General features: G+C 38.7%; 2 protein-coding genes and 1 pseudogene across 2 annotated transcripts; 2 read left to right on the top strand and 1 right to left on the bottom strand.

Annotated features, from left to right (window-relative positions):
• Window positions 1–2,168: 2,168 nt before the first annotated feature.
• LOC110598807 (peptide chain release factor 1-like, mitochondrial pseudogene) lies at window positions 2,169–2,826 on the top strand (annotated as a pseudogene).
• A 2,901-nt stretch (window positions 2,827–5,727) lies between these two features.
• On the bottom strand, window positions 5,728–9,045 carry H4c16 (H4 histone 16). The gene has a single exon (XM_040280964.2). The coding sequence runs from the start codon at window positions 8,991–8,993 to the stop codon at window positions 8,682–8,684; it is 312 nt and encodes a 103-aa protein (XP_040136898.1). The 5' UTR covers window positions 8,994–9,045; the 3' UTR covers window positions 5,728–8,681.
• A 2,193-nt stretch (window positions 9,046–11,238) lies between these two features.
• Window positions 11,239–11,895, top strand: H2aj (H2A.J histone). Its single transcript, XM_005331889.5, has one exon. The coding sequence runs from the start codon at window positions 11,334–11,336 to the stop codon at window positions 11,721–11,723; it is 390 nt and encodes a 129-aa protein (XP_005331946.1). The 5' UTR covers window positions 11,239–11,333; the 3' UTR covers window positions 11,724–11,895.
• The last annotated feature ends 11,879 nt before the right edge of the window (window positions 11,896–23,774 follow it).

The raw sequence follows: 23,774 nt of genomic DNA, 5'->3' as shown, positions 1-23,774 counted from the left end.
AGTTCATTCATGTATTTCCACTACCAATCTCCAAGACTCCAAACAAGTATAAACAATAAAAATAAAAATAAACACCAGGAACAAGGATAAACAACAAAAACAAACAGAAAAGAGCTAAAAGGGCTGGGGGTGTAGTTCAGTGGCAGAACACTTGCCTAGAATGTGCAAGGTCCTGGATTCAATCCTCAGCATCACGGAAATAATAACAAAGAAACTACAAAAAGTTGTCATTCAATGTATGGTCTGGAACTTACAAAAGAGGTTGAAGTAGGAGACATAAACTTTGAGAGTCATCTTTTAATTGGTGATAAATTAATCCACTAAAGTGAATGAACTCATTTTACGGTGATGAGTGAGAAGGGATTGTGCCTTTCTGTTAGAAAAAGACCTCCCTGAACTGGGATGGGGCAGGTGAATGGGCAGGGACTATGATCTATCACAGCTCTCATCTGGTGAGAAACTAGAACTCCAAGGGGACCACTTAGATAGGGCTGCACCTCTGAAGTAGTGTTTAAAGCAAATTCTAGTCTCTGTTGGAAGGTGGTTTGTGTCAAACTGCTGCTTACAGGAGGGAGACAAGACTACAGCCACCTCCATACAAGGTCCAGGCCCAGTGTCCTCTGCAAGATCTACAAAAACTGTCAGTTAAGACCTGGTACTGAACTGTATAGTCATGTGAATCCAACAATCAGAGATACAGTAAAATTGAAGAGCATATACAGTCTCCAACCATAATGCCACAGGATTAGAAGATGCTACAACTTCTCCCCTCATATAAAATATGCCTCAAGGTCGACCACCCCAGCCTGTGATTCCACAGGGATTCAGTCTCTTTTTGTCTTCTTCTTCTACTATTAATATTCTACTTCCATCTTTAATGTTGTCCTATGAGTGCTATCTGGCCATTATTTCTGCCAAGCAGAGAAAAGGAGAGAGAACTATGAAGTTTCTCTCATCAAGAGTTATCCTCTTTTGGGCTGGGGATGTGGCTCAAGTGGTAGTGTGCTCACCTAGCATGCGTGAGGCACTGGGTTTGATTCTCATAAAATAAAATAAAGATATTGTGTCCACCTAAAACTAAAAAATAAATGTTTTTTTTTTGTTTTTTTTTTTTAAAAAAGAGTTATCCTCTTTTTAAGGTTTTTCAGAGGCCTCTTCTAGCAACTTCCACTCAAGTACACAGAACTCAGCCACATGGGCATTCTTCTCAGCCCAGGACTACAACTTTTCTATTGAGTGCTTTACTACTCCCAACAAAACTTAGGTGCTGATACTGAGAACAAAGGAGGGAATGAATAAGTGGGTCATCAGCAGTGTCTGTCACAAATAGTATCTTGATAAACCAGTAAAAATGAGAAAATGAAACAATGGAAAAACAGAAAAGATAAAAGGGAAAATCATGTTTATCAGTGCTAAACTAAACTGAATTCCGCTATTAAAAGATAACCTCGCAGCCACTCAGGCATGAGATTGAAAATTCAAGGCCAGCCTGAGGAACCCTTCTCAAAATGAAATAAACTCATTTAAAATGAAATTAAAAGAGCTGGGTGTGTAGCTCAGTGGTAGAGCCCTTGGCAAGCATATGCTGGGCCCTGGGGCTTAATTTCAGTATCCTGCTACACACACACACACACACACTGTTGGACTAATTAAATGAAAAATTAAAACCACTATAAAACACAATTCAATAGAAATTATTTAAAATTGCTGAACTCAAGCAACACCTGTCCTTTCCCCAGTTTCTCCATCTTATTCTTCAATGGTAAACAGAGTTCAGAGCCAATGATGGTGGTGGTTAATAAAAATTATACAACTAGCAACCAATGCCTGCTTCTGGGGCACTGCCTGTCCTCTGTGGGCTGTCCAGGTGGTTGGCCCCACCCAGTGGGCCCCTGTAGCACCAGGCGGGGTCAGAAGACCAGTTACAATTTGGGGAGCCTGAGTTTGTGACAGTGACCAAACTCCTGAGCAAAAAGGAGCAGGACCTGAGGGAGATCCAGCACTTGCTGCAGGATGAGAACGAAGATTTCAAAGAAACTTGCAGAGAATGAAAATAACATGTCAAAAAGAATAAAACATGAGATTATCTTACTTTGGGTTCCCTCAGAAGAAATAGATGAAAATGATTTGATCCTGGAGGAACTGAGGAGTTGGGGGGTCAGGAGGAAATGTTCTTTACCTCAGAGATGTTTGTTATGTATCATCAATATGCTGCATGGAAAAGATGTCATTCTGAAATCCTAGAATACTTTCCAAGTGAAACAGAAACCCTTACAACCGCCAGCACTGGAGGTTCAGAAGTCTATAAATACATGAAATTTCAAAGAGTGCTGCACAGAGTACAGGGTGCCAAAGACAGCACCATGACAGTAGCAATATTGCCCTGACCTACTGAAATTAATCTGGTGATTAATCCTAAAAATATGAGAACTGATACTAAGTGAGTCAATGGAGCTGGGATCAGCAAGGAAATATCATGGACAATGCTGTCTGGACAGTTCCTTTTCTAAAAGGTGTTGTTTTTGATGTCAACAAGGAATCGTAACAGAAAAAATAGAGATGGCTATGAAAGTTACACGCAAAACAGTACATCATGCTTCTGGAGGAAGAAATAGGTAAAAGGAAGAACCCTAGGAAGATTCAAGTTGAAACTTAAGGCAGGTCAGAGAAAATAATGTAATTTTCCACAGAATCACAGAATAAACAAATCACTGCAGTCTTGGAAGATTTTATGCAAAGAGATTATATACTGTGTGAATTTATACAGTCATCAAAGGACTATCTGATGATGATTCTTTAGTAGAAGTTATTTCCAAAACAGTTTAGGTTGATTTGTTATTAAAGCATTTTATTAGCTTATGAAAATTCTACAGCAAATCACATTATGCAAGTATTCACTAGTATTCTCTTGAAAAATTAGTCAACATATTTGGAAATAATACGCATATTCTTAAGATTGTAGATTATTACTGTAAATACCTCAGTGTATTAGTAAAACATACAATATAATCATGACTGATGTCATAAATTTGGACTCCTCGGTACAAGAAGTAGACAAAGAAAAATAGACATTTGTTTTTATGTAAAATATATACTGGGTGATCAAAAATTTGGTATAACTCTTTTAAAAACCTTCAAATAGAAATATGACAGTAAGTCTCATATTAGTCAGGAGACACAAGCATATCATTAATTTGAGAGATAATGGAATTAAACAAGAGAGGTTAACAGAGAACTCTATTACACTGAAAGACAGTACCCTAGGACTGAGAATGAGTACTCAAAGAAAGAACTTCCTTGTAAAAGGTTCTCCTTCCTTATGATGAAGTCAGTTCTATCAGATGGTAAGGCTGCAGCCCAGACAATGATGAAAACATTGGAGGTTTGCTCTGGACCAGGGCTGCATGCAGCTGGTGGATCAGGCCTTGGCACACAGGAACTGGTAAGCAAGAAGCCTCCTGTTGATGTATGAATGAAACTTGTTGGATGGTAAGCCTTAGAGGGTTTCTCTCTTAGGGCTCTTTAGAGAAGCAGAAACAATATGCTGTGTACAGATTTATTGTAAGGACTGGCTCACAGGATTACTGAGGCCAATAGGCTGGAGACTCGGGAAAGCTGAGGGTGCAATCTTAGACCTAAGGCAGTCTGCTGGAGAATTTTCTCTTGCCTGAAGAAAGCTGATCTTTATTCTATTCAGATGTTCAACTGATTGGCTATAATCCACTGACATTATGAAGGACAATCTGCTTTATACAATTCTATGGTTCAAATGTCAACTTCATCCCAATAATGTCCTCATAGAAACATTCATAATAATGTGTGACAGAATATGTGGGTACCTATGGCCAGTCTCATTGACACATAAAATTAACCACCATAGTACCTAAGAGCACCCTTGGCAGCTGTGCCATAAAAGAGGAGAAATGAAACCCTCTCCTTGCAACATCCTTCCAACCCCCTCTACCCGCAGAGGTTAACATGGTGCTAGCTGGAGGAGGAGAAATGTACAGGTTGCTGTGGTTTGAATGTGTTCCCCTCAAAACTGAGCATTGCAATAAGATAGTATTAATAGTCTCATGATTAGGCCATGAGAGGTCTACTTTATAAATGTGATTAGTGCTCTTACAAGAAAGGTGCTTCATGCCATGTGTGGCTATTTTGCCCTTCTGCCATATGAAAATACCAAAAAGCCCTCATCAAAAAAGAAATACCAGCACCTTAATCTCAGACTTCCCAGCTTCCAGAACTGAAAAATTTTTGTTCTTTATAAATAATAAATGAGCGCTGGGGGTTATGGCTCAGTGGTAGAGCACTTGCCTAGCACATGTGAAGTTCTGGGTTCGATCCTCAGCACCACATAAAAATAAACAAAGGTATTGCGTCCATCTACAAAAAAAAAAAAAAAAAAAAACCCAAATAATTAAAGTATTTCCTTTTTGTACATCTAGTATGGCTAGTTCAGTGGTTTATCAAATTTCAGGATTAAAACTTACCTCCAAGTTGTTTTATTCAAATTTCACATATCTGACTAAATCATGTATAAGACAACAAATACTTGCAGAAGATGTGTTTTGATGTATTTTAACCTTCAAGATTGTAAAGTTGTTGTTTATACTCTGGGGAATTATAATCTAAGTGAATTTGGGGGAACACTTTAGTGGAAGATAATCTCAAAACTATGCATGATTTTAAATTTAATAAATTATCAGAACATGATCATTATCGTAATAAATCTGATGCCAGTTGTTAAATAATTACCTATGGGCAAGCATCAGTTTGTAAATTTTGCAAAGTGAAGACAGGAAACACATAAAATCTACACTGAAAATGGGTAATGAGAGGCTTTGAGTTGTCAGAAGGAAGTGTGAAAGTGTTGGGTACTTGAAAGATGGAAGGGTACAGCTAAAGACGACAGGGGTCAAGGACACATGCACCATACTTTGAAACTTTGCCACATGGTTCTTGGTCTCCCTCTGCCACAGTTGTTATCAATTCTTTGTAACTCTGATGATGCTCTCCATAGTTCAGGTTTGAACTTTGCCTGTAAGAAACTATACACTGTGTACTGGTTTTGTAATGTAGCTTTAATCTTTAAAGAGATCAAAAAACAGACTCTGTAGCTGAACATGATGGCACATACCTGTAATCCCAGTGGCTTGGGAGGCTGAGGCAGGAGGATCGGGAGTTCAAAGCAAGCATCAGCAAAAGCAAGGCACTAAGCAACTAAGTGAGACCCTGTCTCTAAATAAAATACAAAAAATAGGGCTGGGGATGTGGCTCAGTGGTCCAATGCCCCAGAGTTCAATCCCTGGTCTCCCGTACCCACCCACCCCCCCCCCCAAAAAAAAAAAAAAACAGAGCCTATAGTAGCCAGAGTTCAGCTGACTTATAGTAATGATGAAACACAGACTAATAATCCAATTATACCAAAGAAAAAGTGTCAGTTCTATTAGAAAATCTTGACACAAGAACTGTTACAGCTATATCCATATTAGTTTCATGAAAGTAATGATAAGAGATCAGAATTTAGTTTTTCACTAATTATTTTTTTAAATTTTTTAGTTGAACATGGACACAGTATCTTTGTTTTATTTACTTATTTTATGTGGTGCTGAGGATCAAACCCGGTGCCTCATATGTGCAAGGCAAGTGCTCTACCACTGAGCCACAACCTTAGCCCCTCACTAATTATTAATAAAGCATGAATAAGACAATTTAGTCTATTAGTAAGAGTTTGCTTTTTATTTTAAGAAGTTCTTTACCTGTACTGTCTAATTGAATAGAACATCAGTTCTGCTAAGCAGATGGCATTACCTTCACTCAGTAGAGGACATAACCAGAGAGAGGTTTTAGTGGTTTATCAAAGTTTACACCAGATTCTATCAGAAAAGTTTCAAATGCAGATTTTCTAGCTCTAGATCCAATTTTATTTATAACACAGCAAATTGTAAATTAAACTAGCCAACATTTCTTAACTTGAGGCCTATGAGTCCATTGAAAATATGTACAACATTTTGGAGTGTGTGTGATGAAAGTAGTGGTGTGAAATCTTTCAAATAATCAAAGGAATTCATGATCAAAAATGCTCAGAACCAATGACCAATTTCCTGTAAATTCTTGAAACAGAGATCATGTCTTAGTCACAATTGTATCCCTTGTACTACTATAATGAAAGGTGGCAAGGACTCAATAAATGCGGTATGAATAACATGTCAAATAAATTACTTTTCTAATGTTATTTGTGTAATATTAAATCTTTAAATTTTCCTTTACATTGAACAATAGCAGATGTAGACATTCTATACATTATCCTAAAATTTTGGTATAATAAGCATTTGAATTAGATCATCACTGTATTTTATTAAGGGTTGCAGGTGCCAAACAGCACCTGAGGTAAAACAACATATAAGCAAAAAAAAACTAATAGGAATTCAAGATAATTGATACACAAGAGACAATAAAAAAGAAAGAAAAAGAAAAAAGGTTTTCACATTGATAAAAGGTACAACCTACAGTATAAGAATAATGATTTTTAGATATTAACTAACAAATTCTATAAAACAATTGATTTTAAATGAGGATAAATAGAGTTGAAAATAGCAGGAGACAACCCAGTACTATCAGGTACAATATAGGCCAAGTACACACAAAAAGATATGGATTTTATTTCAAATATAATTAACAATACTAAATTTGGTCATGAATCCAATGCCATATATTGAAGTATATACTGTGTTTCTTTGTCTAGGATTCATGAGATATTTTCAAATATCAGTAATAAATGAAACTTCAGTAATATCCAAAAGGAAAAAAATTGCATAGACAACATTCTCTAGTCCAAATTTATGACTGGAAATTAATGCTGACAAACTAGGAAGACATTCCAACTACCTAAAAATTTAATCTCTTTAAATTGAGGTTAGGATTATATGGAAAGCAACTGTGTAACTCTACTATGTCTTTTATAAGTAACTCAAAATTTCACTTAATGGAACTTAATGGAGTATTAAAAAACTTAAATCAACAGCATCATGTATACATCTGAATCTTTATGCAGTACCGGAAAATACTTAGAAGTGAAATGTCAGCCAGCAAACATGGACTCTCTGGAAAGGGCACAAAAGTTAAGAACAAGGCGTGAGAAATCCAAAAGGACTGGGTTCAAATCTGTCTCCAATTCTAACTGCCTTTAGTCATTTCATTTGTAAAAGAGTAATTTAAACAAAAACTTTATAAATTTGGGATGGAATACAGCGTGTTCCAAAGTGCCTTGCTCACAATAAGCACTTAAGTCAGTGAACCCATCACTAGTAAAAACAGGATCCCGCTGGGGGAACACTAGTAATGTTTCCTTGATTAGATAACATCTGCTGCCCAAGAACCAGGACGTTCTTAACAAGTTAGACACAGACACTACTATGGTAAGGAAACTCTTGGAGCAACCGGCCATCCGCCTTCCTCAGAGCTAAGTGGCCCTTTCCACGTTTAGAAATGCTGCAGCTGGAGGTGGTTAGTGTTGCTAAGCCCTCCTTTTGGGGGAAGAGAGCGGGGCGAGTGTCCTAAGGCACCGACTTCAGTCCCTGTCTTGCTTTACTAGCGGCCCCTGCTGGACCTTACGTATGCAGTTCTCCGGGTGCTCAGCCCTTTCCTAGCCGAGGTAGAGCGGCCTCAACAGGCCACCCCTTTACCGGCTGCACTGCGTGGTCACTCGGCAGGATCACACCACTACAGAGCTCTCTCGCCCACCTCCTTCTAGAGCACCGCGAGAGACTCTCAGCAAAGAGTTCAATCAAAATCCTGGGCTTATCTCCTATCGGCAATGGGTCGCGTGTGACAATCTCCTGAGCGGTTCTGACCACTAGCACATGGTGGCCTCGGACTCCCGGCAACTTCAGTGCAGGTGGAGAAGACCTGGATTTTCTTGAACGCGGGAGACGTAGCGCCCGCCCGCTCTAGGATCCCCACCCGCCGTGCAGCTGACTTTAAAATGCAGCTGGCCCACGGGAACTGCAGACTCCCGAACTCCGGCCGGGTCTTGGGTTTCGCCTCGCTTTGCCGCCTAACATCTAGCTGTGCTAGGTCACCTCTCACTCTAAACTTCAGCAAAGGAATAAAACCTTCACACCCGGAAAGAGTCTTAACGCGCCACACCTGAGGGGCATCTGGCGCTGAAAGGTTATGGCGGCTTCTTCCCGTAATACACCGCGACCACTCGCCTCTGCGCCTACCCGGTGGGTTACAACGCGAGAACCCGCCCCTGACGCCAGACGCTTCTATCCAATGGGAAGGGGCAAGTCGGCTCACCCTTATTTACATACCAACCACTATATATACTCCGGGAGGGAGGATTGAGGCGCCAAGAGCTGAACTGCTCTTAAGAAGTAGGTCTGCTAACGCAGACGTCTACGCTCAAGTTGCCTGTGCCCCCCACTTTCCCCCCAGGAGTAATTTCCCAGGCTGTCCCAAGGCAGAGGGGACCCCAGCCCATAGACCTAATGCTTTTGGCCAACTTATGTCACACCTAACCCAGAGCAATTGCCTCCGCTGCAAACGTCCCACATCTAAGACACCGCTCTACCGTACCCAACCTGACGCTTGCAGGGTGGTGTTTACAGCTCTTTTCTTGACGCTTTGGGGCCCTGAAAAGGGCCTTTGAGTGGAGGGGACGCTGTGGAGACAGCTCAACCGCCAAAGCCGTACAGAGTGCGGCCCTGGCGTTTCAGAGCGTAGACCACGTCCATGGCTGTCACTGTCTTGCGTTTAGCATGCTCCGTGTAAGTCACCGCATCGCGAATCACGTTCTCCAAAAAAACTTTGAGAACTCCTCGGGTCTCTTCGTATATCAGCCCAGAGATGCGCTTGACGCCCCCACGACGGGCCAGGCGGCGAATAGCTGGCTTCGTAATGCCTTGGATGTTATCTCGTAAGACCTTCCGGTGGCGCTTGGCGCCTCCTTTCCCAAGCCCTTTGCCTCCTTTCCCGCGCCCAGACATTTTAAAAGCACTACAGCACGGTCCAACTAGAAGAGCAGCAGTGAGCAGGTCTGAGTCACGGTTGGAGTTTATATTTCCTTGTAGCGGACCTGTTTGAAGACCTCAGGGAAGTGGGAGGGGCTCCAGGCCCCGCCTTTGGAGCTTTCTTTTAATCACTGCCATTTTAGAAAAGTAGTTAGCAAAATAAAGCCGATTTCCTTTTGTTTGCTTTTTTTAATTTTTAAAAATATTTTTGAAAAATTTGCCATGAATTTGAAGACGGATTAACAGTGTTATATTTGAAGGTTTAAACAATATAAGATAATAGAATTTGTATTGCCCTTTCTCACCGCTTAGATAAAATGCAGACAGAATTCTATGCTTGCTTGTTCTCTGACTCTGACTCTCCCTTCTTCTCAGCTGTTGTTTGTTTATTTGTTTATTGTTTTCCAAACGGAATGCTTATGCTTATGATACCATAAGCTTATGCTTATGAACTAGTGAAAATAAGTAAAACTAGAAACACTTTACATCTTATAGCAATTACTTTACAAATACTCATGTTATCTTTTTAAAAATACTACAGTGAAAATATTTTGATGGTTCTCTGTCTCTTTAAAAGATGAATTAAAAGAGACTTGAGAACACTGCCTGTATGATTGGGAAAAATCCTGAGTAGTCAAACTAAACAACCTGATTGTAAAGCCTTGACTATTTACTAAAATAAAAGGAATGCCACAGTAATTTTTTTAAAATTTTGTTAAAAATTTCCCATGATACAGGCAAAAATTTATGCTAGTTTACAGAATGCATTCCAGGAACATCTTGTTGAATCTGCATCAGATGTGTATGTGTTTTAATTTAGCACACAGTTATTGGATGCTCACTGATGTATTTAAACTACAAAACACTATGAGATGGGTATAGAGCTTAAATAACTATGAAAGATAAGTGGTAAAACCAGGATTTGGAGGTGGCATTCTGGTGCAGGATGACGGCCTCAACCTTGACTATACTTCTCAGTTTCAAAAACATTGTGTTTGCCAGTAAGGTACATATACATAAATACACGTAAACATTATTTCAACGAAATAAAAATCTTTAGTAGGACAATGAATAGTCACATTTGTTTCACTTTTACATGGATGCTAAAATCCACATAAATTTTATTTTTAATATACAAGTGTTTAATATTACATAGCCATGTAATTGAAAAATGTAACAAATGTTAAGGTAAATGAAAGTACCTTAATAATTAGTAGGAAGTAATTTGTAATGAAAACAAAAACCCACCCTTACGTTGTTTCAAATGTTATTGTCTGAGATTGGGTAGATAAGAGTAAGTTATTGTCCACCAGAGTTCATCAAGAGGTAAGCCCAGGTGTTGGGACCTACAAAAAGCAAGCCAAGGCCAAGACTTTAAGCTTCAGCAACCGAACTGTGCTTGCATTTCTCGCATGAAATCCGGTGGCTCTTTTCCTATCCTACCAGTACAGAAAGCACTTCTGTCCTGTCTATCACTCTTAGTTTCAGAGCCTCAGAAGGGTAAAACTGGCTGCCTGTGAGCGGCAGAACTTTGAGGGAAGACAAGTGTCCACTGGTTTAATTACGAAGGTTCATATGTCCAACTACTAACAAAGCCTCTTTTGGAGCCAGCTCCCCAGACTGTTGGGTAAAAGGAAGCAAGGTGCTGGTATAAATGAAGAGGCAACCTACCCCGTACTGGGCAGGCAGAATTCGGCTAGAGTCTGTGATTTCGCTGCAGGAGCAGTGTTATCACAAGCATGGGCTTTGGAATCAGATGACATGACAACTTAAAATGCTGAATTATTACACGAGAAAATCCACCTAGAGAACACAGGAACTTGACATCTTTCGGATTCTTTTTGTTTCCAATCGTGTTATTTAGGTGCTGGGGATTGAACCCAGGGCTTTGTGCATGCGAGGCAAGCACTCTACTAACTAAACTATATCCCCAGCCTAAGTTATCTTATTTATCAAGGGTTTCTCTTCCTGGGAGCAAGCGTGAATGTTGAAAACTCAGCATCCACTGAGCACATTCAGGCCCGCTGCAGCGGTGCTTTCAGGCCCAGGGGTATTAGTATGAGCGGCTATGTAAATGAGGACTAGAAGTTTGCGCTTCTGATTGGAGGAAGTCGGCGCAGGCGTTTCCTTTGCTAGCGCTCTAGTTGGGCGCCGACTCCGTCTGTCATTGGCCCGCAGAGCCGCGGCGCCCAATAGGAAGGCGTTGCCTAGTGGCCACCGAGAGTTTCTAGAGGCAGTTCGGTGTGGTAGGCTGCATTCCCCTAGCGATCCTGCTGGTGTGATTTCCCTCACTGGAGTTTCAGGCGAGAAGTGAACATGTCCGGTCGTGGAAAGCAGGGTGGGAAAGTGCGGGCAAAAGCCAAATCCCGCTCCTCCCGCGCGGGCCTGCAGTTCCCGGTGGGCCGAGTGCATAGACTACTGCGCAAAGGTAACTACGCGGAGCGAGTAGGCGCTGGGGCGCCCGTGTACCTGGCGGCGGTGCTGGAGTACCTGACGGCCGAGATCCTGGAGTTGGCTGGCAACGCGGCGCGTGACAATAAGAAGACTAGGATAATCCCTCGCCACCTGCAGCTGGCCATCCGCAACGACGAGGAACTAAACAAGCTGCTGGGGAAAGTGACCATCGCTCAGGGCGGCGTCCTGCCCAACATCCAGGCTGTGTTGCTGCCCAAGAAGACCGAGAGTCAGAAGGTGAAGAGCAAGTGACCCTGACGCCACCATGGGAAAGCTGACTTCCCCAGCCGAGGCTCTTTCCAGAGCGGTCCCGCAGTGTTTTTTGATTGTGCTGAATGTCATGGAGGGCCAGTACGATCTAGCGGGGAGAGGGGCAGTGAGGAGCCCGCCGGAGTCGGGAGCCAATAAAGTCGGTGAAAATCCAGTAGTCGAGAGAGCTGTGTAGTCGCGGGACCTACCGGATGACCGGGGTAGGGGGTGGGGGCGCGACCGGAAACCTCTGGAGCAGGTACTGGTCAGTGGGCTGGAGCCCCTCGGAACGCTCTGATCCGCAGATGGATCCCCCTGGAGGCGATGAGGGAGGATGAGGGTAACCCAGAGGGTTCCAGTGGTCTGGAGATGGCAGGGTGGGGATCTCCCCTACTTGCATTAAGGCAAAGGAGTGGCGGACTAGGTGCGGTGCGGCCTACTCTGGCATTTTACTTCCCGTTTCCAAGGCTTCAGCCATTTGTAAGCGATCGAGACTAAGCTATAAGGAGAATCATGGGGCTGAGCTGGTTTCGGTTAGGAAGTTGTTTCTGGACATGATTTTCAAAAGATGGAGTAACTTCCCTTTGAAGTGTGGCCCTGGTGACACGGTATCAATTTAAGATTCTTTCTTAATAGCTCTTAACGTTTTTCATGTTCTGGATGTCAAATATCACAACCCAGCACCCTTAGGTTCTCATTTCTTTAAGATGAAGGAAACATTCGGTAATTTGTGTAATACAGAAGTATGAGTCAGGAGGGTGGTAATGTTTTCCTGACACGTTGCATAACAGTGGAATCTTTAATCTGGATTTAGAAATGCTTACAAGCTTTTAAAATTATTTTCTCAAATGTTGGCTTCTTAGTGGTCTTGTCTCCATGTTAGGCTCTTTGGGAAATGACTTGACTTTGCTCAATTACAAAACAAAACAAAACCCTTGCTTTTAAGGATTACACTTACTCAACAAATAACTTACTTAAAATTCCTGTTCTCCATGAAGTAATGACCCCATTCCAGTAACCCTGTAGGAATTGTGATTCTTACTGGCTCAGCATTACTTTAATAAATAAGCAAGGAAAAGTAAGGCCACAGGATTGAAATACGGGGAAAAACACATTGCAGGCTGAGACTCAACACTTAAAAAGTTCAACATTAGTAATTCTCTTCTGCTCTTTGGTTGACCCTTCCATTTCATCCTTCTGAGCAAGCTTCATACTGGCTCACAGGACTCACAAAAAAGATCCCACCTTAAATTTCACATTTATAGATTCATCTTTTCTGTGAGAGTTGAAGTTGTCCTGGGGGGAGGGTGGGTGGTAAGAAATGGGATAGCAGTGACTGGCCCATTTTCCCTCCTGGACTATTTCATCCCCAATCCTTATTGAACATCTGTGCCATTTTGTGTACTAAGTGATAAGGGTACAGCTATCAATGAGGTCAACCAGACTTATACTCTCTTGGAACTCCCTTCCTCCCCACCCCCCTTAGTACTAAGGACAAGATAAGAAACAAATAAATAATATTATAGATGAGCTTTGGTTAGTACTTGTGTCTTTTGCTGTTTGTTGAGTGGATATTGGAATTACTTTTCCCCTGTGGTCACCTTTGAGTTGTACAAAGATGTCACATGTACATTTTAGGAGGCAGTTATTGCCTCCTAATACCTGAGAAATAGATTCCAATGGCACCATGAGTTGTTCCAGGATTTCCAGCTGTTGACTCTACTCCTTACCTTCCTTTCAAAGGATTTCCTCATATGTAAAATAGTCATGATACCTATTTTGAGGATCAAGACTGTCTACTATATATTTTGAGGATCAAGACTGTCTACGTGCTATATATTAGTTACTTAAATTGAAAGAAGTACCATTTCCTATAAAGGGCGGGTTTCCACTTACAGAATAAGTTATAGATAAGCATGCTACTAGTATTAAAAACAAAAAACAAAAACAGCACAAACTGAATTGTCAGAATTAATTCTCGGTATACCACTTGGGGGCAGTGAAGCAAAAAAAATTATGTAATTTTACACACACACACACACACACATATACACATGCACAATCAACCCTCTATTCATGGATGGGTTTCCACATCTATTAATTCAGTCAAATGAGGATAGAAAATATTTAGAAAAAAAATCTGAACATAAAGACTTTTTTTCTTGTTAACATTCCCTAAACAATGTAACAACTACATTGTATTGAGTACTATAAGTAATCTTAAATGCTTTAAATTATACAGGAGGATGTGAATACGTTAAAGAGACTTGAAAGATCTGCAGGCTTGGGTATTCAAAGGGAGTCCTGAGAGTAAACACCTATGGATATTGGAGAGCAATTATATAATATATATAAATAATATCAATTATTTGTAAATGTATATCAGTTTTTTTGACATTCGAGTTGAATTTCCTCAAGATTAGATATGAGGCATCTTAGAGATCTTTACCAAATTATGAAGAATTAAGGATAAAGGCCATCAAAACATTTATAAGAAAAAAACCACTCTGCCTGTGATGATTCATAGCAATCTGTCTAACCCTGTTACTCAAAAAGCAAGATTAAAATACAAAATAGTAACTGCCCTCATCTCCACCCAACTTTCAGAGATTCTTAGGATCCTCATAAACACTTTTCCAGCCTCAAAATTCAACTAACTCCTCAACATTTCTATTTTTGAGAGTTTCTTTAATTGAACAATTTACTAGCAGTTAAAAAGTCATACTTTCTTGCAAAGTCAATTCAGCCTGTGTAACTTGATGAACAAACCATAGTTCTTGAAGTTAATTTAAAAGGCAATAATTTTTCAAGCATGAGACTATATGGAAGAAGACTTAGGATATAAACTGATGAGAATGGATTCAGGTTTTTAATAGATATACAATGCATAGTTTTATTTGCACACATACTCTTTCCTGCAGAGAAAAAACCACTCAGTGTGGCAGGTTGTGACTTGGCCGAGATTTGTTTAGTCTTTGTTTTTCCTGTAGAGCCAGTCTTGACTTTATGTCCCTTAGAACTGGCCAGTTTAGTTTTGTCTGCCCAGAATCTAAAGGTCTAGTTCATCCCATAGTTGGTGATGACTGGCACACTGAATGCAAATTCTTCCCAAAGCCCCTTGCAGTGGTGGAAAAGCCGAATACCATGGTGTTTAAGAACTCAAGCTCTTTAGAATGAGACATAGGTTTAGATCTCCTCTGTCCTTTACTAGTTATCCAACTTTGGAAACATTACTCAATCTCTTTAAACCTTACTTTTATCTATAAAATGGACATAATAATAGTTCACTTCAAGGGGATTTGGGAAAGATTTGGTGAGATGTGAATGAGGACACTAAATTTGCCATATAGAAATGTGCCAAATGCATACTAGCTATTATTTACATATGAAACTGGATTTGAAATGAGTAGCAGTATTTATGGAATCTCTGGAAACAGTTAAATAGACATTTAACAATCCTGTGACTTTTTTGATAGCAAACTATGAAACATTTTTAGTGTCTGTTGTACTAATTACAGAACATCCACAGTTTATAACAGAAAAAGTAAGAAATGGTTAAAGCTTGTGAACCTGAATTTATTTTTTCCCTGAAGACAAAGAGTTAATGGCTTATAAAGTGCATCTACTCAGATTAAAAATGTAAACTGAGCAATATTAATGTGTTACATCTATGATTGGTAGCCATCTTTCAAGAAATTTACTGTTGTAGAAACACATGCTCAAAAGGAATGTAATGATATAACCAGCTACACATAAAGAGAGGGAGATACTAGGGTGTTACTGGAACAGGGAACAGGTGCCTGTGTTAGCCTAGTAGCAACACTAGCAGGTGGGGAGAGTGGCATCTGAACTAGATCTAGGTGTAAGTTAATCTGAGAAGTGGCTGTGCACAAAGCTACAGGGGTCAAAAGACAAAACTTGTAGTTGTCTTGTGTGTGAGCATGTTGCTGGGGTTTAAACCCAGAGCTTTGTACATGGTAGGCAAGTGTTCTACTACTGAGCTCTACTACTACCACAGCCCTGGCATCTGTATTTGAATTTGAATCTAAGAATAAGATTGACTAAAAATGGCTAGAGTAGATAAATCATCCAGGAGGAATATACAAATGTATAAATGAATGTATGGAAAATAGCCACAGCCATCAGGGGGTTGGGGGGGTCTAAAAGATTTAGTGGATTGGCAGAGGAAGGAAGGGGAGAAGACATGGCTGACAACCAGGACAGAAAATGTCAAGAGATAGAGCTGTTTTTTCATAATTTGGATTTCTGTACTCCATGCCACCTCCTAGTGCTTACACTTTCTCATATAATTAGAAAATAGTCTTTTAAAAGTTACTAGTTTTCCACACATGGAACATGCTGACAAATGAGCTGCCTCACTTTACTAATTGAATTGGAATAGAGATGAATTTTTGCCCTTTACATTTTTATATTACATACAGAAATATGAAGGATCCATGGCAACAGTGAAATGTGAAAAATGTCTTTTTAAAAAGTCAAGAAGAGGGATTGAGGGTGTAGCTCAATGGTAGAACTCTTGCTTAGCATGTGCAAGGCCCTGATTTCAACACTCTGCACTAAAAATAGTCAAGAAGAATATTGGTAAGAACATCTTTGATATCCTTTATTATCATTCAGTTGAATATAATTTTTACATATGTTTTCATTTTAAGGGAGTTTTAAAAGTTGGTAACTTACTAATTCATAAAAAATAATGTAGGCATTTTAGAATGTTGAGAACATGAAAAATTTGATGCTGACAAACCATTGTTTTCTAAAATCAGGTAAATGATGAGCTTCCTGAGAGAGGGAAATGAAGAACAAGAGGAACAACACACAAAGAAGAATAAGAAACATAACCAGCCCTGGGCAGATATGAAATTATCACTGCAAAGTTCTCTATATCAGGAGAGGAAAGAAAGTTTGTTGTGGAAAATCAGATTTTTATATATACATATATGAAAGAGAATTATAGCACATTTGGAAAGTAATTTGTATCCTTGATACTCTTATCAAGCTGTGTAATTTAAAAAGCCAGCACTGCTTAACCTCAAAGTATAGATTCAAAGCCAGGATGAACCTTACACTCAACAAAATTACCTTTTTTTTAAACAAGCAAAACAAAACAAATCTGTTCATGGGGATTTGATTCAGTTTCTGTTTCAAACGAACTGTTCTTCTTTTTCCCAAGCAGTCACTACAATTCCACAATATCCCTCATCAAGTTGAACCTATTAGGTAAGTGTACAAATCAGCATCATAGTGAGAAAGCACAAAGGAAATGCATTGGCTTGGAAGAGACGTAGTTTTATTGTGATGAGTGAGACAAATGCAGTGTTCTGCAAAGATGCATAACTTCTAACCCCCAGAGCTGGATTAAGGCAGTCAGCATCAATTATGGGGCCAGGTAGTCAAAGACAAAACTAAATAGACCAGTTCTTAGGGGCAGAAAGACAGGGCTCAGGAAAAAGTCTTTTGTTTGTTTGTTTGTGTTTGTTTTTGTTTTGAATCAGATTTGGAAATGGGGCCCCAAGCAGAATTTATCCCAAGGTCTGGAGCCCTTCTGAACTTCTTAGCCCTTGAATATAGATCACAAATGGATTTATTAAACCTATATCAATCTTCTCCCTAAAAATATTCCTTTTTATAGACATCACTAAATATTAGCTGTAGAAATAGGGAATATAAGACTAAAAGTGATTTTACAAAGAATACAAATATAATTAGATAATTAAAAAAAAAATCTGGGCTGGGGGCTGTAGCTAAGTGGTAGAGCATTTGCCTAACATGCATGAGAATGTGGGTTCAATCCCCAGTACTGGAAAAAATAAATCCAAGAGATATTCTTTCAGAGGGAAACAAAACAATACTGAGGCGCTTTAGCCAATATATAATGAACTCACCTTCCAGCTATGAACAGGTGCACCTCATGCAGATAAAATTGTAAGCAGTCTTATGTGAATACACTTATTTGAGTTAAGTCCTGGTCCAGATAAGAAGCACATTAGCTGAACCTGAGGTTTTTGTCGATGTCCTTCAATCAAAGATTACTGGGAACACACCTGTAGTTGTACAAATTGTGTTTATTGGTCTTTGCCCAAGGGAGAACACACATTGTAGAGAAATATGGGATCTTTGAGTAAGAGAATATTAAGATTATTCTAGGATTTGGATTTGGGTTGGTTGATTTGGGGACTTTGCTCAGGATTGCCAGTTGTCAGGAAATAGGGTGTAGGGAAAGCTGTTTTGTGTGGAATGAAGTGAAGCTAAGCTATAATTAATAAATATGCTAATGCAGCATAGCATTAGTGTATTTATCGATTGTGGTTTGAATAATTCTTACCTTTTTTATGTTTAGACATGTTTATAGAGTGGTCTTGTTTTTGTTTTGATTTTTCAAGGTCACTTAGTGGGCTTTTCTGGTGTTGATATTTTATGAAACTGTTTATGTTCTGTAGAACATCAAAGTGAGCTATGCTGAGCCAGCTCTTAGCAACACCAAGGTCTGGATGATAGTCCAGGCCAGCTGCTATCTGTCATGGACTGCTTTTCCTTTCTCAGTAGCTAAAGAAATAATGTGATACCCAGAAAAGGAATTTCTCAGCAGTGGAAGTAGACCAAGACATCTTAAAGCAAATGTTGGCAGTGTCCAAGCACCCTGCAACTGTCTTGAGTATTTTAGTACCACATTTACATACTTTAAATATCCAAATCTTCTAACAACACCCCCAGTTTTCATATTCATCAAGGAACATTCTATCTTGAATTTATCTTTTTATCTATGCTTTCATAGAGGATAAGATTTTTCTGGTTTCTTTAACATTATATTCCATTTATTCCTAGTAATCAATCATATCTACTATAATTTAGCCTCTTGGGACCTTAGAGAGGGGTGGGAAAGTGTAAAGAGGGGATTTAGAGGGGCTGACTTCTAAGTTGGCTGAATAAAATGTGAGTTGGTACCCCCTGCCATGGGAGAAGAATGTTGCTAGACCTTTCATAGCATGAAAAGTTAGCTCCTTACAAAACCTTGATGTACAGTGTGTTGCCACAAGAACAAACAGGACAGATGGAATCACTGTGTTCCTGAAGCTTTCACAAGAGCAGTCCTTATGCAGTGAATACACGTTTAGTTTCCAGCCTGTTCTGCCTTCTTCCTGTGCACCACTCACCAGCCATACAAAACTACGTCTCATCTTTTCCAGTTATAGGGAATGGAGACAATAGAAATCACATTAGCTCCTCTTTGCTTCAGCCCATTGACTGGCCCAGGCAGATTTAATCTAACTGCAGGGAAGTCTGGAAAATGTAGAAGAGTAGATTAATTTGCTGAGTACCATTGGCTCTGTCATCATTCATTTGAGCATTATTATTATTTTTTTACTTCCTAGTTCTTAGTGTTTTCTTTTTTCCTTCTGTTGAACAAACTTGTAACATGGAGCCTGCCAGTCAACTGCGGTTCTCTTTGAGACTTTTTGAGAGGAAAAGTGACACAAAAAGAGTTTGTATTATTAGCTAGTAGACATAAGCTAGCAGTATCTAAGCAAGCCCCTACAAGGAACTTAAAAAACATTCCGTTTGCCCAGTCTGGTGGTACATACCTGTAGTCCCAGCTGCTCAGGATGCTGAGACAGGAAGATCACAAGTTCAAAGCCAGCCTGGGCAACTTAGATTCAATTTCAAAATGAAATAAAAATGGCTGGGGGTTAGCTTAGTGGTGGAGCGCTCCTCTAGCAAGTGTGGGGTCTTGGAATTGATTCCCAGAACCACACACACAAAAAAACTTAAAGAATATTATATATATATATATATATATATATATATATATATGCTAGTATGTCTATATTAGCTTTTATATATATACATACATATATATGTATACATATGTATGTATATGTGTGTGTGTTTATATATAAAACTTCCATCAAGCCAAGATGAAAAATGTTATTCTCATTTAAAAAAATATTCAGTTTGTTTTTGCTGAGGAATCTGTGGTAAGAGGTTTATAAGAAGGTTATAAGAATAGAGGTAAAGAACTCTGATTTGTTCTTATGTTCATATATTCCTATGTGCCAGTCATGAATTTATTACCTCTGGGCTCCAGATCGAAGCCTCAGAACCCTCTGAGATAACCATGAAATTCCTTCAGGCATTTTGCATTATAGTAAGGATGATGTTTTCTCAGTATAGGGCACTGGAGGGGCATTGCAAGAGGAAAGGTGTTTTGCCATGAAGACATGGAATAAAGCAGACCATCTACAGTGTGGTTTCCTGCAATGGAAGCAGCTTAGTGACAGATACTTTCTACAACTGGTAAAGTCCCAAATATTTACCATCTGGCCCTTCAGAGAAAGTTTGTTGATCCTTGCTCTATTCTAATAGTAGAAACAAAAATAAAAAATTCCCCTAACCTCATGCATCTATTTAAATAACTGTTGTTCTACTAATTTTTTTTCATAAATGTATTTTCATGATATTCTTTGTTTTATTAAAAATGAACATATATCTAATGAAAAAACTTTTGAGTACAAATGTGAGTTTTAAAATACCTCTGCCTTTGATCTGGGTTGTTCAATAATAAAAACAATCTTGGGAAACATTGGATTTGTACTTGGTGTGTATTTTGCTTCCCTTCTCACTCAAGAAAGCCAACAAATATTTTTTTAAGGTATGATTTTCTCTGCAGTAAGTTGCTAGGTACAATGTTCTTTTTTTCTTCCAGAAAAAAAAGTTTAGCCTTTATAGAAATACTATATATGGCCTTTTCTTTTGTGGGTGTTGTGTTTTATAAAGCCCAACAAAGTTTTAGAGCTACACCTTTGTTTTCCTCCCTTCTGTGTGAATCTGGCTTTCACCTTCCTTTTTTCTTTGCCTCACTCTCCATCTTATTAGGATCAAGTTTGCTGAGTGAATAATGAACAGTGTGGTTATTTCTGTTCTTCCTTGTGTTCTACATTTTTTCTGAGGTTCTATGAATATAAATGCTATTGTTTTCTTCATGAAATATTAAATGAGAATTATTAAAATATTATATATATATAATTTTTAGAGTATTAATTTTCCTGCATATTTACCTCTTACAAATGGGGTATAACTCCTATTAGATTCGTCATAATAAATTACAATCATAACACTTCTTTTTAAACTTAAAATGTCAAAATGTCTAATGTGGGCAAGTATAGGATAACATGTCAAGGAAAAATTTGGGATTCATGATCTTCTCTTTGCAGACTTCTGAAAGAAAGAAAGAAAGAAAAAAAAAAACAAAACCAAAAAGTTTTCTCTATTTGGTTGAAGCATCATTAGACCAATACTATATATTTGATATTCTTTTTTTTAATTTAAAAAAAATTTTTTTTTTGAGAGAGAGAGAGAGAGAGAGAGAGAGAGAGAGAGAGAGAGAGAGAATGAATTCTTTTAATATTTATTTTTTTAGTTTTTCGGCAGACACAACATCTTTGTATGTGGTGCTGAGGATTGAACCTGGGCCGCTCGCATGCCAGGTGAGCGCGCTACTGCTTGAGCCACATCCCCAGTCCCGATATTCTTAAACTTATAGAAAAAATGTTTCCATTTGCTTTAAGTTTTTTGAAAAAATTTAACACATCAAAGTTATAGAGAAAATGAGTGTCTTCACCAGCATGTGGCATGTATTGCTGTCAATCCTTTCCCCAAAATTATTATTATTATAATATTTTTTTAAGAGAGAGAGAATTTTAATATTTATTTTTTAGTTCTTGGCGGACACAACATCTTTGTATGTGGTGCTGAGGATCGAACCCGGGCCGCACGCATGCCAGGCAAGCGCGCTACCGCTTGAGCCACATCCCCAGCCCTCCCCAAAATTATTATAACAGTTCTTTAAAAAATTAACTTTGAAAAGTACAGTATTCAAAGTTTTAGACAGATACAGACCTTGAAATTTACTCCCTGAAATTTCCCCAGGTCATCTCCTGATACACCATTCACCACTGAGTTTCTGGTGCCTTGCTCCTAGTAGTTTCTCCTGTGGAATTAACTTTATATTTTGGCTCATGCCCACCAAATCCTCAGGTACCTCATTCCATCAATTACCCTCTCTACTGGCTATTGCCTCCCTGCAAAGTGTGTTGAATAAGCAATACCCTTCCATTTGCAAAATCCCATCTTTCCCCTTTTACTCTCTGTCCTCTTTCCTTCATAGATAAACTATAAGCCCCGCACTCTCTCCCCAACTCATTCATACCTTCCTGAACCTAGGACCTAGATATGTAAAAATTATGTGTGGCTCTGCTTGGTGACAAATTTGAGTCCCAGAAGTCAGGTCATTAGGCTCATCTCCCAATAATTTCTGATTTAGATATTATAACTCCTAATTTGAGTTAGATATAAAGCAGGTATGTAGTGTGAAGGATGTGGTGACTGACTATGGTATCTAATGGTCTGAAGAAATTACTTGGGTACAATAAAAAACAATTTAAAAATATTTTTAAATAACCCTTCTGTCTATAAATAAATAAGAAACTATTTTTAAAAGTGGCACAAACTAGAAAATACAAGTTCAAGAATGAAAACTAAACAGTACCTTGAATAACATCTAGGGCTGTCTGCTGCTGCTTCATGCCATGGCAGAGTTATTATTGTGGGATCCTTAATTCACATTTTACAGCTCAGGAGAGTTAAAGTCATTTCAAAATGACTTTAAGGGACAATTATTGTGTAACAAATCAGTGATTTGTTAAGGAAACAGTACCAAGTCTACCCACATACCTGAGCAAATATTTGTATCCAGCTTCTATTTCATAGCAGTGATCTAATCAAACACTTGTGAAATCACAATATAAATTAAGACCATAACAAAAGTTTACCCAGAATTAGAACTGTTGATTCTACTTCTCTGCAGATGCAGTTTACAAACTAAATTTGTAGGATTTTTACCACTAAAATGATTTTGAAAAAACTTGCAAAATATTAGGTAATATCTTTAAAATGCCAAATGCTTCCCTACATTACTTGAAACAGAAATCTCTCCCAGATATATAAATTTCAAGCAAGGTTATCTGTCCTTAAGCACACACCAATCACAGGAATGAAGAAGTTCAGATTTCAGGGATTGCTTCAGGAGAAATCAGCTATGATAAAATAATAGCCTTATTGTATCACTGCATTACCTTTTAGGATACCACCAATCTTTGATGGTATGGGATTTGCACAAAAAGTCATTTAAGATACAGTAAAGTAAGGTGGATTTAGCCTAAACACAATCCATACATTGGGTATGTCTGTGTATAACATCGCTATGGACATAACAGTGGTATGGACATAAGTAAATAATATAAGGAGCAGCAGCCCCCGACAACTGGGCCACTGGATAAATCATGAACACTTTTCAAGTTGCAACACTCTCAAATGTGAAATAGTAAAAATACCTGAGTCATCTCCCAGGATTACTGGGTATATAAAAATTATTTTGTTAAAAAAAAAAAAAAATATATATATATATCAATGCTAATTAATAGTGTTAAGCATTCTAATTAATGTTTTAATCTAAAAACACATACACTTCATCATTCAAAACAGAAAATAGTAACCCTTTCTGATTTTCTAATAGCTTAGAAATAGCTTAAAATGACCTTTGCTGGCCAGGCAAGGTAGCCTGTAATTCCAGTGGCTCAGGTAGCTGAGGCAGGAGTTCAAAGCCAGCCTCAGTAACAGCAAAGTGCTAAGCAACTCAGTGAGACCCTGTCTCTAAATAAAATACAAAACAGGGCTGGAGATGTGGCTCAGTGGTAGAGCACCCCTGGGTTCAATTCCTGGTACAAAAAAAAAGCAATAAAAGTGAGTCATAGTATTTGTAATAAATACCCCTCAATTTTTCTAAAGCCAATATGATACTTTTGAAGAAAAACTTTTTTCTTTAGCCCCTAAAATTTTAAAATTACTTTTTGCCATGATTTCAATAAGATTCTTATTCTGTACCTGAAACAATAGATCCTTAAACTCAAGTTTTAAATACTTGTTTTTTTTTCTGCCCATAAAACTAATTTTGTTTAAACATTACTATTAACACAGAGA

Source organism: Ictidomys tridecemlineatus, chromosome 6 (assembly GCF_052094955.1).
Source record: "Ictidomys tridecemlineatus isolate mIctTri1 chromosome 6, mIctTri1.hap1, whole genome shotgun sequence".
Lineage (NCBI taxonomy): Eukaryota > Metazoa > Chordata > Mammalia > Rodentia > Sciuridae > Ictidomys > Ictidomys tridecemlineatus.
The sequence above is the reverse complement of the archived record's forward strand: the minus strand, read 5'-3'. Positions and strand labels throughout refer to the sequence as shown.

Excerpts from the sequence above, each read along its gene's own strand:
- H4c16 (XM_040280964.2), bottom strand. The coding sequence starts at position 8,993 with ATGTCTGGGCGCGGGAAAGGAGGCAAAGGGCTTGGGAAAGGAGGCGCC.
- H2aj (XM_005331889.5), top strand. The coding sequence starts at position 11,334 with ATGTCCGGTCGTGGAAAGCAGGGTGGGAAAGTGCGGGCAAAAGCCAAA.